Consider the following 14,765-nt stretch of genomic DNA (forward strand, 5'->3'; position numbering starts at 1 on the left):
CACAATCCTTCAGCAAACTAAACAGGCTTTTGTTGGAGCAACAAGTTCAACAGTTTTAGCTGAGGTTTTTGGCAAAGAACCAGAAACAAGAGTTTCATGAAGAGAACAAACACCAAACCAGGGGTGCAAGAAGCTGAACTATCAATAAACAACACTGTTTTTTCCAAACGCACATCAGACAAGTCAGGCCTAGGTGTTCAAACTTCATCGAACAGTCATTTCTGTATTCTGCTGCAAAGAATTACCCAAATAGATCATTTTCCTTTAGACAGGCATTTTATACACCTATTTATTCACTTTACTGGTTTATTCGTATCATTTTTGTATTTTATTTAGGTTATTTATTCTCCTCTCAATTACCAACCCAAGTACCACATGAACTGTTCCAGATGGGGGGGGGGGAAACAGCATCTATGTAGATCCTTATGAGTTTAGATGTGTTTTCTGTTCTATTCTTCTCCACCCCTTTTCTTCATCAGAACAAATGTGTTTTGTTGAAGAAACAACATAACATTTCAATCAATTTAACCTCAAGATATATCTGAGGTATTCATTAAGAATTGTTAAAATTAAAGCCTCCACAATTTATCTTAATCTAGGAATTAAATCCTGTTATCTATATCCTCTGTCACTATTATTAATGTAATGGAACACCGTATAAGTATTAATTACCTATGATAAAGACATTTGCATATTTATTCAAGATCAGCTTAAGATACATTTACTTCTAAATGAACTGACAGTAATTTAAAAGCAAATTCAATCAGCCTAATTATTTTTTCATACAAGTCATTTTGCTTTACAGATTTATTTTCCCTTCAAAAGTTTAATCTAAACCTTAAAGAATTATACAAATTAAACTAATATTAAAATAATGACAGTTCCTTGCTTATTTGAAAAAAGGCACAATTATTATCAAACAAACAAAATCTGTTAATGTGTTTAAACTGTTTCATTAACCTATATTGTAATGATGTGATATCAGAACCTTATATCAATCCCTTTTACTATTAATTCAAACAATTTTGCATTAGCACATTTAACTCCCTGCTTTGTTTTGAAAACAGGTCAGGGAAAAGAATGAGCCACAAACTAGAAACTGTCCTTATTTTACACTTTAACCTTAATTATTCACTCACCTCTATTTTCTCAAGACAAAAATAACTAAATTATCATTTCACAAATGGACAACAATCACAAACTACAGACAACAGATAAAACAAACAAATGGCATTAATAGAAATGATCAAAGTTTGTAATTATTGTATGCATACCATTCAGGCCTTTTTCTCTCACTATGGGGGTGGGGTGGTTTAGGTAGATTCCTGGAACCCTTAGCCTGCCCATCTTTACCCAACCTCCTGTAACTGGGTCAACAGTAAAATGGCCGCTTTTCAGTTTATCTGTCTGCAGGTAATTTAATTCTAGTCAATAAACAGCGAACCAGTTACTATCTGCTGTAAGCCAACCTGGGATAAAAGGTTGGCTTACAGCAGATAAAGCAGAAGAAGCTATATCTGGTCTTTAAACACCCTCACACAGGGGAATTGTGTGGCCTTGCAGGTGAAACACGCTGAGTTTAAACCTTTTATTGTGAGTAAATAGGATAAATTAATATATGAAATAAGAGAAATCTGAATTTTCCGACCACAAGCACACAAAGGCAAACAAGATTTACAGTATTGATTAACATTTATTCAGACAATAAAAGAAGCAGGGAGTAAAATTAAAAGTCTAATCAGCTGAAGAGAAGCAAAGCAAGCGGACAATCATCGTTTCAGACATAATCCTCTGGCGTAACGAGGACTTCCTGAGAATGCATTAATTAGACTGTCCTGGGCTTCTGAAGAAAAACTGATTGGAGTTATAAACTGGAGATGTCTGAAGCTTCAGGAGGATCAGAAGGACAGGTTTATGAGCGGAGCTTGGTTCTCTTTTTTTTCCTCTGGACTCCATTTGATGAGAGGTGAGCTCAGGTCAATAAGCTGGGGAAAAGATTGAGAGATTATTATTAGATATAAATCATGTTTTGAGGCAAAACAGAAAGGACATTTAATCATTTATTTGTAAGCACAAGAAACTTAGTTAAACCTCCCACCTTGGCTAAATATTTATGTGGCCTTTCATATATTTGATATATATGAATATAGATATATTTGATGAGATGAAAATACACGTTCACATTGCTTTGTATAAGTATTAGCCTGATTTATTCGCTGTTTTGCGTAGAAAAATATATATTGGGTACAATCCAGGTGTCAAACTCCAGGCTCTAGATATATGCCAAGTAAAAAATCTGCTCTGAATGGCTGAAAGTCGTCCTCAGGATGTTATCAGGTTCGTCCTACTGTCCTGCCAATCACCTTATTATAAAACCAAGGTGTGTTAAAACGGACACATCTAAAGGTTGCAGATCAAAGGCCATCATAATATATTATGTGATCAATATACCATTAACTAATTAAATGTGCTATTTAATTTTATATTTATTTCATTAAATGTATCATTCAATTTATCATAAAATCGTAAAGTGTAAATTGAAACAGATAAATGTACCATTAAATATAAATTTTAAATTGTAATGGTAAACATTAAAATGTCATTAAAATAAAAACCTTTCACATATATGTTTCATCTTTTTCTTCTGCATTTGTTTCATGGCCTCGGTGTCAACTCTAAAGTCAATATCATCTCAAACTTTCTACAGACCAAACTAAGGATGTGGAGGCTGCAGTTGCACACTTAATGTTCTGCAAATAAATTGCAATAAAATTTGCAACTGTTGCAACATAAATATTGACTTTAGAGTAAAACAATAAAAAAAATAAACAGGACATTTTTTTTTAAGTTTCTGGCTGAAGCTGAAAAATTAAATACTTAAACGAGTCACCCTGAAATAAATTATTTAAGGGCGACTCATTTCATCACTGTAAAATGATTAAAATGTATGTTAATTAGGGCTGAAATAATTAATCAGATTAATCATTGAAATAATCGTCAACTAGTTTAGTTATCAATTAATTTTTAGGTGGAGTGTAGAGACTCTAAAAGAGGCTTTAACTGGCAGAGCGAGCCATTTAGAGCAGTTATTAGACCAAGATGGTAAAAAACAATAAAAACATTCTGCATTTATGATAATATTTTTTTTTTCTTCCATCAATATGCTCTATCTAGAACTCCTCAAGAGAAAAAGTTTTAGTTTCACCTGGTTTAATTTAATAACAAGTCTTCTTTAAGGAACCTTTGGCTATTAGATTAATAATCAATTAAACTAATCAAAAATAATTGACTGATTAACCGATTTGCAAAATAATCATTAGTTGCAGCCCTAATGTTAAAAAATTTAATGACAGAATTTAAAAGGTGTATTTTAAAGGTGCAGTAAGTAATAAAAACACCCGGCATTTCTAATCACAAAAAAATAAAAAGTTGCATTTCAATCCCAGCTGACAAATTAGAAATATTTTGGCAAATTTTAAGCATTTTTCTCACTTATTACTCCTTTCATTATTAAATTTTTAATTCAACAATTTAATTTTAATTGTTTAACAGTAAATGTAATTATCTATGGGTACATTTTTAAATTTTAATTTATATTTCATGACACAGTCCTCTCATATATTTACAGCTAAATACTTTGATGCTAGATTTGTTTAATTTTGTCTCTATTAAACCTCTTTATTTATCCAAGACAATGTGTTAGCATAAGCTTCAACTGTTAATGCACAGCGGAATTATATAGATGTTCCCTTTTTGTCAACAACCACTAAGCAACTTCCTCACATAGAACCAGCTGTTGCTTATTATTAGGGTTCCTGTTTGTAAAGCATGGCCGTTAATGTCGATTAATCCGTTGCTGCTTTAGAATAAATTCTGTCATGTGTGAATAGTGCTACATCAACCAGAAGGGCTTCGAGATAGAAAACAGAACCAGAGAGCCTTAGAGAAGCAACAGTTGTAAGTAACCTGGTTGGTGGTGGTGCAGGTCTTGGTGTTGGTGCGGATCAGGTCGGGGGTGTTGGCTAGATCAATGAGGAGTTTTTCTTGAGGTTGGAGGGCTGGAGGTGGGAGATCCAGCAGAAGAACCTGGGGCCAGAGAAGACAGGGCTAAAAGTACTATACCGGCACTATCAAGCAGTTCCATTGAACGCGTTAAACGACGTGGATTCTCCCAAGCAACCGCAGTAGTAGCATAGATAGAACTAATGTTCTAATTGGTTATTGGGACAGTACAACTTTTGCAGGGCCGTAACTACCATTGAGAACACTGGGTTGATGTCCTCTGTATATTTAAAATTTATATTTTGCCTAAATTGTGATACATTAAACAAAAATAAATTAAGTGAAACTGACTGTAGGACACTGATCCACTCCCACAAAACTGCAAGGTGTTTTATATTTGAAAAGCCAAGAGTAGTGTGACTAATATAAAAAGTAGTGAGGGTTTGGGCATAAGTGCTGCCCATCATCATCAACACACTGCCGCTATAGTAGCAACACGGGCTACAGAAGCCGTTAGTGTTGTCAGTCTCTGCAGTCGCTGGAAGAGGAGCACATCATCTACAAATGTAGGTGGAGAGCAGTTTAATTTGCAGATGACTGTGTGGAAAAACATGGATTTTCATGAGGAAATATTTCAGCCCACTGAGCTACTCAGAAGGCAAGGGAACATCGGACCAAAGTTTAATTAAATTTGTCTGTATCGGGCATCAGTCAATTTCCAGCAGTTGAAGCAACATTCATTACGTGACGTCTTGAACTGAAAATGAAACCTTTATTCAGCCTTGATTTCTCAAATGTTGAACTTGTTTTATATTTCACCGAATGATGAAGCTCAACAGAGCAAGGCGGCACAGAGCAGATCCCGCGGGACAGGAAGTCATAAGAAAAAAACAAAACATCTTATTACTTTTCAAAATAATAAATTATTTTCTGTGGTAACTTGCCCTTACTTCAAGAGTCACCATGGTCCACTCCATTTATTATGCTAAATTAGATGCACCTCTTTGAGGTCGTTAGCTGCATAAAGCCACCTGTCCATCCCATACAACCAGTAAGAATCCAACTACTAACATGGCCAAGACCAAAGAGCTGTCCAAAAACACTAGAGACAAAATTGTAAACCTCCACAAGGCTGGAAAGGGCTACGGGGAAATTGCCAAGCAGCTTGGTGAAAAAAGGTCCATCTTCCTCAGACTGGGGCTCATGCAAGGCCGGTCTTAAGTTTGCCAATGAGCATTTGGATGATCCAGAGTCGTCACTGGAGAAAGTCAAGTGGTCAGATGAGACCAAAATAGAACTTTTTGGTCATAATTCCACTAACCGTGTTTGGAGGAAGAAGAATGATGAGTACCATCCCTACTGTGAAGCATGGGGGTGGATACATCATGCTTTGGGGGTATTTTCCTGCACATGAGACATGGAGACCAACAACCTCCTTCCCTCATTTAGAGCATTGAAGATGGGTCGAGGCTGGGTCTTCTACCATGACAATGACCCAGAGCACACAGCCAGGATAACCAAGCAGTGGCTCTGGAAGGAGCATATCAAGGTTCTGGCGTAGCCTGGCCAATCTCCAGTGCTAAGCCCAATAAAAGGAGTAAGCTCAAACTCGCTGTGTTTCTCAGTGACAGCCCAGACACCTGACTGATCTAGAGAAGATCTGTGTGAAGGAGTGGGCCAAAATCCCTCCTGCAGTGTGTGCAAACCTGTGAAAAACTACAGGAAACGTTTGACATCTGTAAATGAAAACAAAGGCTACTTTAGCAAATATTAACATTGATTTTCTCAGGTATTCAAATATTTTTTGCAGCTGTATAATACAAATCAATAGCTAAAAAAATCCTATATTGTGATTTCTGGATTACTTTTTTAGATTATGTCTCTCGCAGTGGACATGCACCTAAGACAACAATTTCAGATCCCTCCATGATTTCTAATCGGGAAAACTTGCAAAAATAGCTGGGTGTTCAAACACTTATTCTCCTCACTGTATCTCATGTGTTTACATCCATGTTGATTCTATGACTCATCAGGTGAACAAACATGCAATTTTTAATTGCATTACTTATTTAATGGAAATAAACTAGAAAATTTGCATTTCTGAAATTAGAATGTTATAATGGAAACGCAACTAATGAGTTGAACCTGTTTTCAAGGTTTAGTCCTACTTCCCTCAGGAATATGTGCTCTCCTTTATTCTTTCAAACATGAAAACTGGCTCAGAACTTGACTGCTTAACCATTTTTCACAGACAGAGCAATCCTTGCACTGGGAGTCCTCAGAAAACATTCAACCTATTTGTCTGTATGGTTTAAATTGTCACTGTAAAGTTCCTTGAGATGATACTTTGTGACGTGGTGCTTTATAAATAAACAGTGATCATGTGTAGGTCTGGAAGATTGTTTTACTTTCCGATCTCCACAGAATTATCTTTAGAGCGGATTTTGTAAAATTGCGAGGTTGGAATTAGCATAATTATGTCTAAAAAAAACTACTTTGACCTTTAAACAGTCTCTTAAATCTTTAAGAGATTTCAAAACACAGCTCACATTTGTTTGCTTGTTCTTCCTACAGCTAAAAGAAAAGTCTGTTGTCACGGATATATTGTTCTGTTTGAGATTAAAGAGCTAATCATCCTGTTTTTTAAGCTTTCTTCTATTGCCTTTCAGGTAAAGCTATTATATGACTGCCACGTCAGGCTGCACAACAAGAGACTAACTTTGTATTTTCACTATATACCATTCATGAGCCTGAATAAAGATGAACTACTGACCTCCTGGGTCTTGGCTGTGCTGTTCTCCAGTGCTGTTGGGTTTTCAGTTGGAACAGTTTCACTCACTGTTAAGGTGCCATGATCATCACTATGTGTTTGCTTCGTGCCTGGACTGTTTGAAAGCTGGGGGGCAGAGGGGGCCTCCTCCTCAAGACTGAAGGGCCGGACCTCAGGGTGATGAAGAGGCTCTTCTTGTTGTTCTTTTGGAGCAGGGCTACAGAGAGACACCATAAGGAACAGGGCAGTGAGGGATTTTTCAGGGGATCATCTCAGGTGACCGTCTCCCCTCAAACACAGTTGTAAACATCTCACCTAAAACTCAACTGTTTCTCTGCTGGTTTTGGAGTTTGAGTGAGGCTTGAATCTGTCCTAGATGGCAACCTGAAAGTTTGTGTTTGATTTGAGGAAGCTTGGAAGGTAGACGTCCTGCTCTTCACCGGGGTTGGGAGGGCTGATGGGCGTCGTGCAGCCACCTGCAGAGGCTTGCAGCCGCCAACGGAGGGCGTAGAGGAACCAGTTGACTGCTTCTGAGGACGACTGTTGGAGAGAAAAACGATCACAGATTAACTGAACACCTGATTGCTGGGCTGACCAAATGAAAAAAACATGCTTCCCTGCTTCGGAACAAAAGCTAAAATATTTATTTGAATATATTAAAAAAAAACAAAAAAAAACAGATAATCTGAAGTCAGTGCTACTTATAAAGTTTCTGCAATGTTTGATTAGGCTTTTTAGGCAAACAAGAAAGAGAAATAACTACTTATAGTCCCATTCTCTCACTTCTGAATTTGTTCTCTCCACTATACCCAATGCAACATGATCTGACATGGAAATAAGTCCTATCCTTTCAGTGTGATCTCCTCACAGAGGTAAAACTAAATAAAGAGAGCATTGTAACAGTACTGTGTTTCTTACTGTAAACCATCTACTTTTAAGATTAGCCTTAAATCTTTCCTTCTTAATAAACCTTGTAGTTAGAGAGGCCAACGTTATCCTGAGCTATCTCTTTATGCTGCTATAGGCTTGGACTGATGGAGAACAGAGGGAGCCTCTTTTCATCATTCAATCTCTATTCTTCCATTCTGCAGTATTTGTTAGGTCAATCTCTAACGTCATGCTCTCTCTGCTTTTTCTCATAGTAGCTTCATCTGGTTCTGTTTGGCTGTGACACCATGCCAGGGAGAAATATCGGCTGTGTTGCTGCTATAAACAGCTTTGTTTATAGATGTTGGAGCTTGGTCTGTTTTTCCAGTGCAGTCCTGTTTCTCTAAATGTGTCTGTTTGTGCTCTCTTTGTCCTCTGATGTGGGAGCTGGCTCGAACTTTGTTTGCCTGGCTGTGTGTTTCCTGGACGAGGCCGCCTGTGGAGCTGGTTGATGGTTTCCTTTTGTATCTCTGCTTCTTTCTGTATGTCTGCTTCTGCCTCCTCCTTGAACTACAGTTCATTAAGCTAAGTGAGCAACCCCAAGCTGCCCTTCCTGCTTGTTTATGTGGTTTTTGTGAAGTAAGTATGAAATGTCCTTCCATGTCTTTGTTTTTTGTTTGTTTTCCCCTCCTGAAAACCAAATTTCCCTAAGGGGGAAATAAAGTAAAGTAGAAGTGTAATTCTTCAAGATAAACTTTGGTTCTCAAACATAAAACCCATGCCGCATTGTGATATCATGGCTTCATTTTATTGATTATGGTTTTTAACCATGTTTTTTCTTCCTCAGTTTAGCTGAGTTTCACTAATACAGCCAAGAGTTTTATAGTTATATAGTTTATAACTGAAATGTGTGTGACCTGGGGCTGAATGATTTCTTGTTATCAAACTCTCATTTATGAATGGAAGTTGTGGTAGATTAATTCCATATATGTAGACAATTATCTGTTTGGCCATGATTTGAGCTTGATTCACACATTCATTGTTGTTTACAGAATAATATATATGACAGTCTGAATATTATCTGATTAAATAACATTTAGAGGGCCTTGAATATCTGATATTTGCACAACACAGAGCCCTTAGCTATAGAGTTATGATATCACAAGAAGAAGGTCTGGGCAGCGCTGTTGAGGCACAGCGGGCAGACCCATAGGTTACAGTCGTGTGGATCTACCGTACCTGTCTGTGCTGCTGACTGACAGCCTTTTTGGCTTCATCACCTTGGTGCCTGAGAGAGAAATAATAGATTATTAAACAATAAAAAATTGGTTTGGGTTTGAAGCAGATGAGAATGGACTGCGACAGACGAAGACCCTCACAATTTACATAATTTGACACTTTGTGTTTAGGAATAAAGTGCAGAAGTGCGTAGATACAAAAAGAAAAGAAAAAGCAGATGTTGATACTGTTAAAAGTAGGGCTGGGTACAAAAATCGATTTAATCGATTTGAATCGATTTCTTTACATTTTTGCAAAGTCAATGTCTAGGGAATGAGATTGTTTAGTTTTATAGACACACATGCTTTCACATTCAAATAAGCAGGAAAGATGCACTCAAGATGACTTCAAGCCAGACAGCTGCAACTATAGCCAATAGGTTGACTGAAGACATTAACAAATGGGGGCTGACCAGAAAGCACCCTGTAGTTGTTACAGACAACGCTGCACATATGGTTTGTGCAGTGAAGATAATGCAGCTCATGCATGTCTGCTGTGTTACGTCTGTTCGCTCGAGTGAGGCTTCGCTTTTTCACTTTTCACAAACAAGTTTGCACTTTTGAGACAGTTTTGTTCACATCTCAAGTTTAAACTGTCCGATTTACAAGTTTGCGCTTTGTGTTTAATGTGACAGGAAAAAAATAAAATACATGAGTATTTTGAAACACAGTTGAACCACTTTCATTATTGTAAAAACAGATTGAATTGAAATTAATCGATTTAGAACTGTATTAATCAAAATCGAATCGATTCAGGACTTTGGTGAAAATACCCAGCCCTAGTTAAAAGTAAAATCTCTGTCTGTTCTCACCGTCCGCGTGCTCCACTCTTTTTTCTGCCATGTTGGGGGTTGGATGATGCGGAGGGTTGGATCTGGTCTTCACTCTGCTCTGCAGCTTGACTGAGCTGCTTGTGCCAACAGACACAGGTCTGTCTATCATTCTCTTTGGAGGAGTCGGTTGTATTGGCGTGATCTCTGCTCTCTTCATGGGAGTCAATCTGGCGATTTTGGCGCGCTCTCCATTAGGAAGCTTCAAGGCTTGGCTGGACTGTGACTGAGATCTAGTGCTGGAGGAGACTGGCTCTGCAGAGGTGCAGATAGTGGAACGGCGAGGTCTGTTCAGAACAGGGGGCTCTTTGCTGAAGCTGCTGGTGCCGGTGGAACTGCTCAGACTCCGGTTTAAGGGCGGGTTTAGTTTACCTGAGAGGGCAAAGAATATAACCACAGCTTGAGAAGGAAAGCAATAGTGGCCAAGTTTTAGACAGTTTCATTTGTTGTAATTGCAGCACTGCCAGCTGCTTTTAGAGGGACTAAACCAGGAAGTTACAGGTCTAGCGCCCCCAGTGGCTAAAAGCAACAATGTTGCTTCAATTTCTGAAAAGTTCATGCAAAATATAGAACTACAAAAGATCCTAAAATAAGAGCCATTGGGGGTTAAAAGAGCCAACATTGATCTGAAAGTGCCCCTTACCTTTTTTGATGGGTATAATGAATATCTTCTGATATTGTTTCCTATTTATTTTCTATCTTTCCACATCAAAAAACTAAACGTAACAGGAATAGTCTAATCATTTCACACAACTAAGGATTACGTTTCATTATTATGCTTTTTGATTTAAAAAAAATGTCTGAAATCCATAATGAAATATGAAAGAAAGATTTATGCTCTTGTTTGTGATGATTTTCACTACCAAGGCTGTACTGATGTTCAAACAGAGAGCACTGATCCTCAGACACGTTTAAAACGTTGCTTTAGCTGCCTCTTTTTCCTATAAATATCAACATTTTCTCCAAAGACATGCTGCTGTATTACAGTTTCATTTTTTACAAGCATATTCTTAATTTAAACAAGCTTAAGTTACTTAATTTAATTTATCTGCAGAATGCACCAATCTTTCATCCAGATAAAGATTCATTTACAGAATACTGGATTGCTAAAATAATCCTACGCAGCAGCCCTGGTTAAGTGACTAGTGCAGCAGTGGCGACTGATCCACTGCTAATAAGCTCATGGTGACAAATACAACTTAAAGTATAAGAAACAGAACCTGGGAAAACTACAAGTCAGCCTCTGCTCATCAGTAGGCCAACCAAAACTTCTAGTTGACCCCCTATAGACAACCAGTAAGAGCATTTAGCTCACCTTTAGCAGGGGACAAAGATATACTGGAGTTCAAGCTGGACATTGAAGATGAAGAAGAAGAGGTGTTCCTCCTCTCTGTGACCCTGCAGGTCTGAACAGCTGGAGCTTTAACACGTGAGATCTTTCTCAGTCCAGCATCCTGTTAGAGCGAAACAAAGAAAATGGCATTAATGCAAACGCCAGGCATGGCTGAACTGGATATGAATGAGGAGGAAAAAAAACTTTTCAGTTCAGCATTATTAGTAATGCTCATGCTTGTTGGCAACTTGTTAGTTCAGAAGGGACCCTGCATCTCATTGCTCTTTGCAAGAGTTAATTAGACGACATGTCTGCATTGTTTTGTAGAATATGGACGCAGTTAAAGAAATAAAATAATTGTTGGAGATGAACAGATCCAAATTTTGGGAGCAGCTTTTGTCTTTCATTTAGCTTTGACCTGCCACTAAGGGTTCAAGTCCATTTTAATCTTATTTTTTGAGTGGTGCTCCCTCTACAGGACATTTCAAATATAGCACTGTTAAGAGGTGGGTAGTATTTTACATTGCCTAATGAGGGGGCTGGCAACCAGCAGCACTTTAGTGCCCCCCCAGCGGCTCCCTGGAGCTTTTTCAAAAAACGTCCGCATCACCTACCTTCTCAGGTGATGAGGTTTGTTTACATAGATAATTTTACAGATAGTATTTCATTAGTCTGTGTAGGGTATAGATTTCAGTACCGTCTCAGTTCATCTCTTTCAACTTGCCGTAGTTACTTTCGAGCGTAATGGGCGATCTCGCAATCGCTAGTTTGTTGGCTCTGCGCTGCCGTAGCGCAAAGATGTCTGCCTCCATGGCTGCGAGACCCGCTCCTATGTAATTATAAATAACGAATTCTAAGGCAACGCAAATATTAAGGTTAAGAGGCTGAGCTCGTAGATGATGATAAATAACATAGTTATGTATAATATATTACATTTCTGACTGTATATCCCTGTAATTATTACACACTGTAGCTTTTAACAATATATGTAAACGTTTATTACACCGAAAATGTGCGTCATAGCCATAGAGACCAGTGGTCAAAGCCTGCAACACACGTTTCAGCGGCAGGCAAAGAAAGCTGCAGATGTGTCCCGGACCATGGATCCCAAAGGGAAAAAAGGAAGATGAGAACAGAGGATTCAAAGAAGAAAGGACCGAATCATTTGCTTTCATTATCAATGTGGCAGGATTGCCTGCATTTTTGCTTTGGCACAACAATTTGTCAAATAATAAAAATAGTAATTTGGAAAGGCATTTTACGGCAAGGCTAAACATGCAGCCAATCACAAAGTTGGGAGTGAGAGAAAAAGTGCGATTGCAGAACTAGATAAATCAGAGGAGAGCAAAGATAGATTTAAGAAATGGATTGCATCTCCTAACTCCACTACTGCTGCTAGTTTTGTTGCATGCATGAAAAAACCGTCCACAGATCAAACGGGTAGCGCTCTGATGCAGGTATGTGAATTTTTTCCCCCCTCTAAATAAAACTATCACCAAGGAACGCTGGTGACGGAGGATGTGAGATTTCAGGGTTAGAGAGCTCTGCTCTGATGGATGTCAGTTCCTGCTTGGTTCCTCATGACTCCATCAACTCCTCCCAACAGAATCACGTCCACCATAGAAAGATTCCTTTATAGTGTGTCTATATTTTCATCAATGAAACAAAACTTAAACCGCGCGATGAAGGGCGGTGAAGCGGCGCACAGTGGATTCCACGCAGTGAGCGCGTTCACTGCTCCTCCCTCGCCTCATGCTAATATGTGACATTTGCTTCAGGATAAACCTTTAATCATGAATGCTTATTATATATTTAAGCCCACATAGTCCTTTTTTATAGTGGGCTAATACACTTAGAGCCTGTGTTGCCATACGAGGCATATATAAGACTTACATTTTTGCGGCTCCAGACAGATTTGTTTTTTGGTCCAATATGGCTCTTTGAGCAGTTTGGGTTGCCGACCCCTGACGTAATTTAAAATAATGTACAGCAGCGTTTTTAATGCAAATCTTTACTTAAACAGGTCGGTCAGGTGTAAGTGTGCTTTTTGAGTTGCTATCATATGATTCAGCTGCTTTACGTTTTATAGCAGCCCTCTAAAAATCGATATATCTCCAAAGTCATGGTGGAAACACTGACAGAGGTTAGAATCACTGTCAGTTTTCACGCAGGAAACGTGCTGAGGTCACTGAGAATTTGATAGCAATGCTTTCCAGCCCTATACACTATGCCGCCGGTTCTCTGCAAGGCATTACAGCACAGGAGGGACGACAGGAGTATAAAGCTTTATTTTATCATGTATAACTGGATCTTGGTCTTGGCATATACTTTGTCAGCTAAGGAGAGAAAACCATTTATCTGTCCTCATGGTCACTAGTGGTTACATGCGCTACCTTGGAAGGCGGGGCCAGTTTGCGTTTACCCAGCAAACTGGAGTTGAGGGAGCAGTCACTGGTGTCTGAGGCCACGCTCACCGAATCAGAGAGTAAATCTTCCGTGGACTCCGCCCTGGTATTAGGACGGGATGACAGGCTCCGCCTCAGAACACCTGTAGTCTAAAGAGAAGAAATGTTCACATAGCAAGAATGTTTTTGTTTTGTGTTCTTGATTTGTGATAAGGCTAAGGAAGAGCATTTACTCTGCTCGGCGGCTGAAGTCTGGTTTTATCCAAACCGCTCTTGCTGGCTGAACGGGAAGCAGTTGGAGCCACAGGTTTATTTGGCAGCACTCCAACAGCGCCCAACGAGGGTTTCCCTCGTAGTGTTGTTCTGGACTGAGATCTGGGACCGACCATGGGGCTGGGGGTACTAAGCTTGGCAGCAGGTTGGCTGGATGAGGCTCTGCTGGAGCTGCTCCCTCGCAGCAGCTGCCGCTGGATGGCAGGTGGCAGCTGCTTCAGGGGGCTGTCCTGCACGCAGAAGGTTTGACGTTTAATGGGACTGAGGACGCTGGCAGTGTGACCCAGCTTTCCTAATTTAGCCTCAGTATCCTCGGTGAATTCTTCACACTCAGCCACTGAGCTGATTTTTGTATCAGAGGTTGTTTTGGTTGTGTCGTTGTCCTCGCCAGGAGAATCTCCAATTTGCAGCTGGCGGGCAAGTCTGTGGGCTTCTTCACACACAGCTTCCAGCTGATCACCAGTCAGCGGGGTCCATTTTTCCTGCACACCACCAGCATCTTCCTCAAGCAGAGATGATAGGTCTTTACCTACAAACACATCATCTTCTTCTTCTTCACCTGTGGAGCTGCAGATGATCAAACACACAGCTGGGATCAATGCACGAAACTCAAAACAAACATGATTTTAAAAAGACACTTCACAATAATGCAGATTTAAAACTTCAAGAAGGGCTGCAACTAACGATTATTTTTCGAACTGATTAATCTGTTGATTATTTTTGATTAATCGATTAAAAATCGATCCCTAAAAAAGTTTTTTACTAATTAAATCAGGTGAGGCTAAAACTTTTCCACTTAAGGAGTTCTGGATAGAGCAAATGTTTATACATTTTTACAGTTTCGATATAATTACTAGGTTGCTCTATCAGCTAAAGGCATGTTTCAGAGTCTCTATACTTCATCCACCATCCATCCACCTCCGCTTATCCCTTCTCCGCTTATCACTTCTCACCCTATCTCTAAGGGAGAGCCCAGCCACCCTACGGAGGAAACCCATTTCGGCCGCT

General features: G+C 39.2%; 1 protein-coding gene across 1 annotated transcript in view; it reads right to left on the reverse strand.

Annotated features, from left to right (window-relative positions):
- Nucleotides 1-1,412: 1,412 nt before the first annotated feature.
- gtse1 (G2 and S-phase expressed 1) overlaps nucleotides 1,413-14,765 on the reverse strand; it is a 20,672-nt gene continuing 7,319 nt past the window's right edge. The window contains exons 4-12 of the mRNA XM_015372215.1: nucleotides 13,718-14,324; nucleotides 13,473-13,634; nucleotides 11,062-11,200; nucleotides 9,729-10,118; nucleotides 8,879-8,927; nucleotides 7,088-7,312; nucleotides 6,776-6,989; nucleotides 3,967-4,086; nucleotides 1,413-1,985 (exon numbers count right to left, since the gene is read on the reverse strand). Coding sequence (XP_015227701.1) covers nucleotides 1,899-1,985; nucleotides 3,967-4,086; nucleotides 6,776-6,989; nucleotides 7,088-7,312; nucleotides 8,879-8,927; nucleotides 9,729-10,118; nucleotides 11,062-11,200; nucleotides 13,473-13,634; nucleotides 13,718-14,324 — 1,993 coding nt within the window. The 3' untranslated portion in view covers nucleotides 1,413-1,898. The remainder of the gene's footprint in view (nucleotides 1,986-3,966; nucleotides 4,087-6,775; nucleotides 6,990-7,087; nucleotides 7,313-8,878; nucleotides 8,928-9,728; nucleotides 10,119-11,061; nucleotides 11,201-13,472; nucleotides 13,635-13,717; nucleotides 14,325-14,765) is intronic.

Source organism: Cyprinodon variegatus, unplaced genomic scaffold (genome assembly GCF_000732505.1).
Source record: "Cyprinodon variegatus isolate N-32 unplaced genomic scaffold, C_variegatus-1.0 Scaffold70, whole genome shotgun sequence".
Taxonomy (NCBI): Eukaryota; Metazoa; Chordata; class Actinopteri; order Cyprinodontiformes; family Cyprinodontidae; genus Cyprinodon; species Cyprinodon variegatus.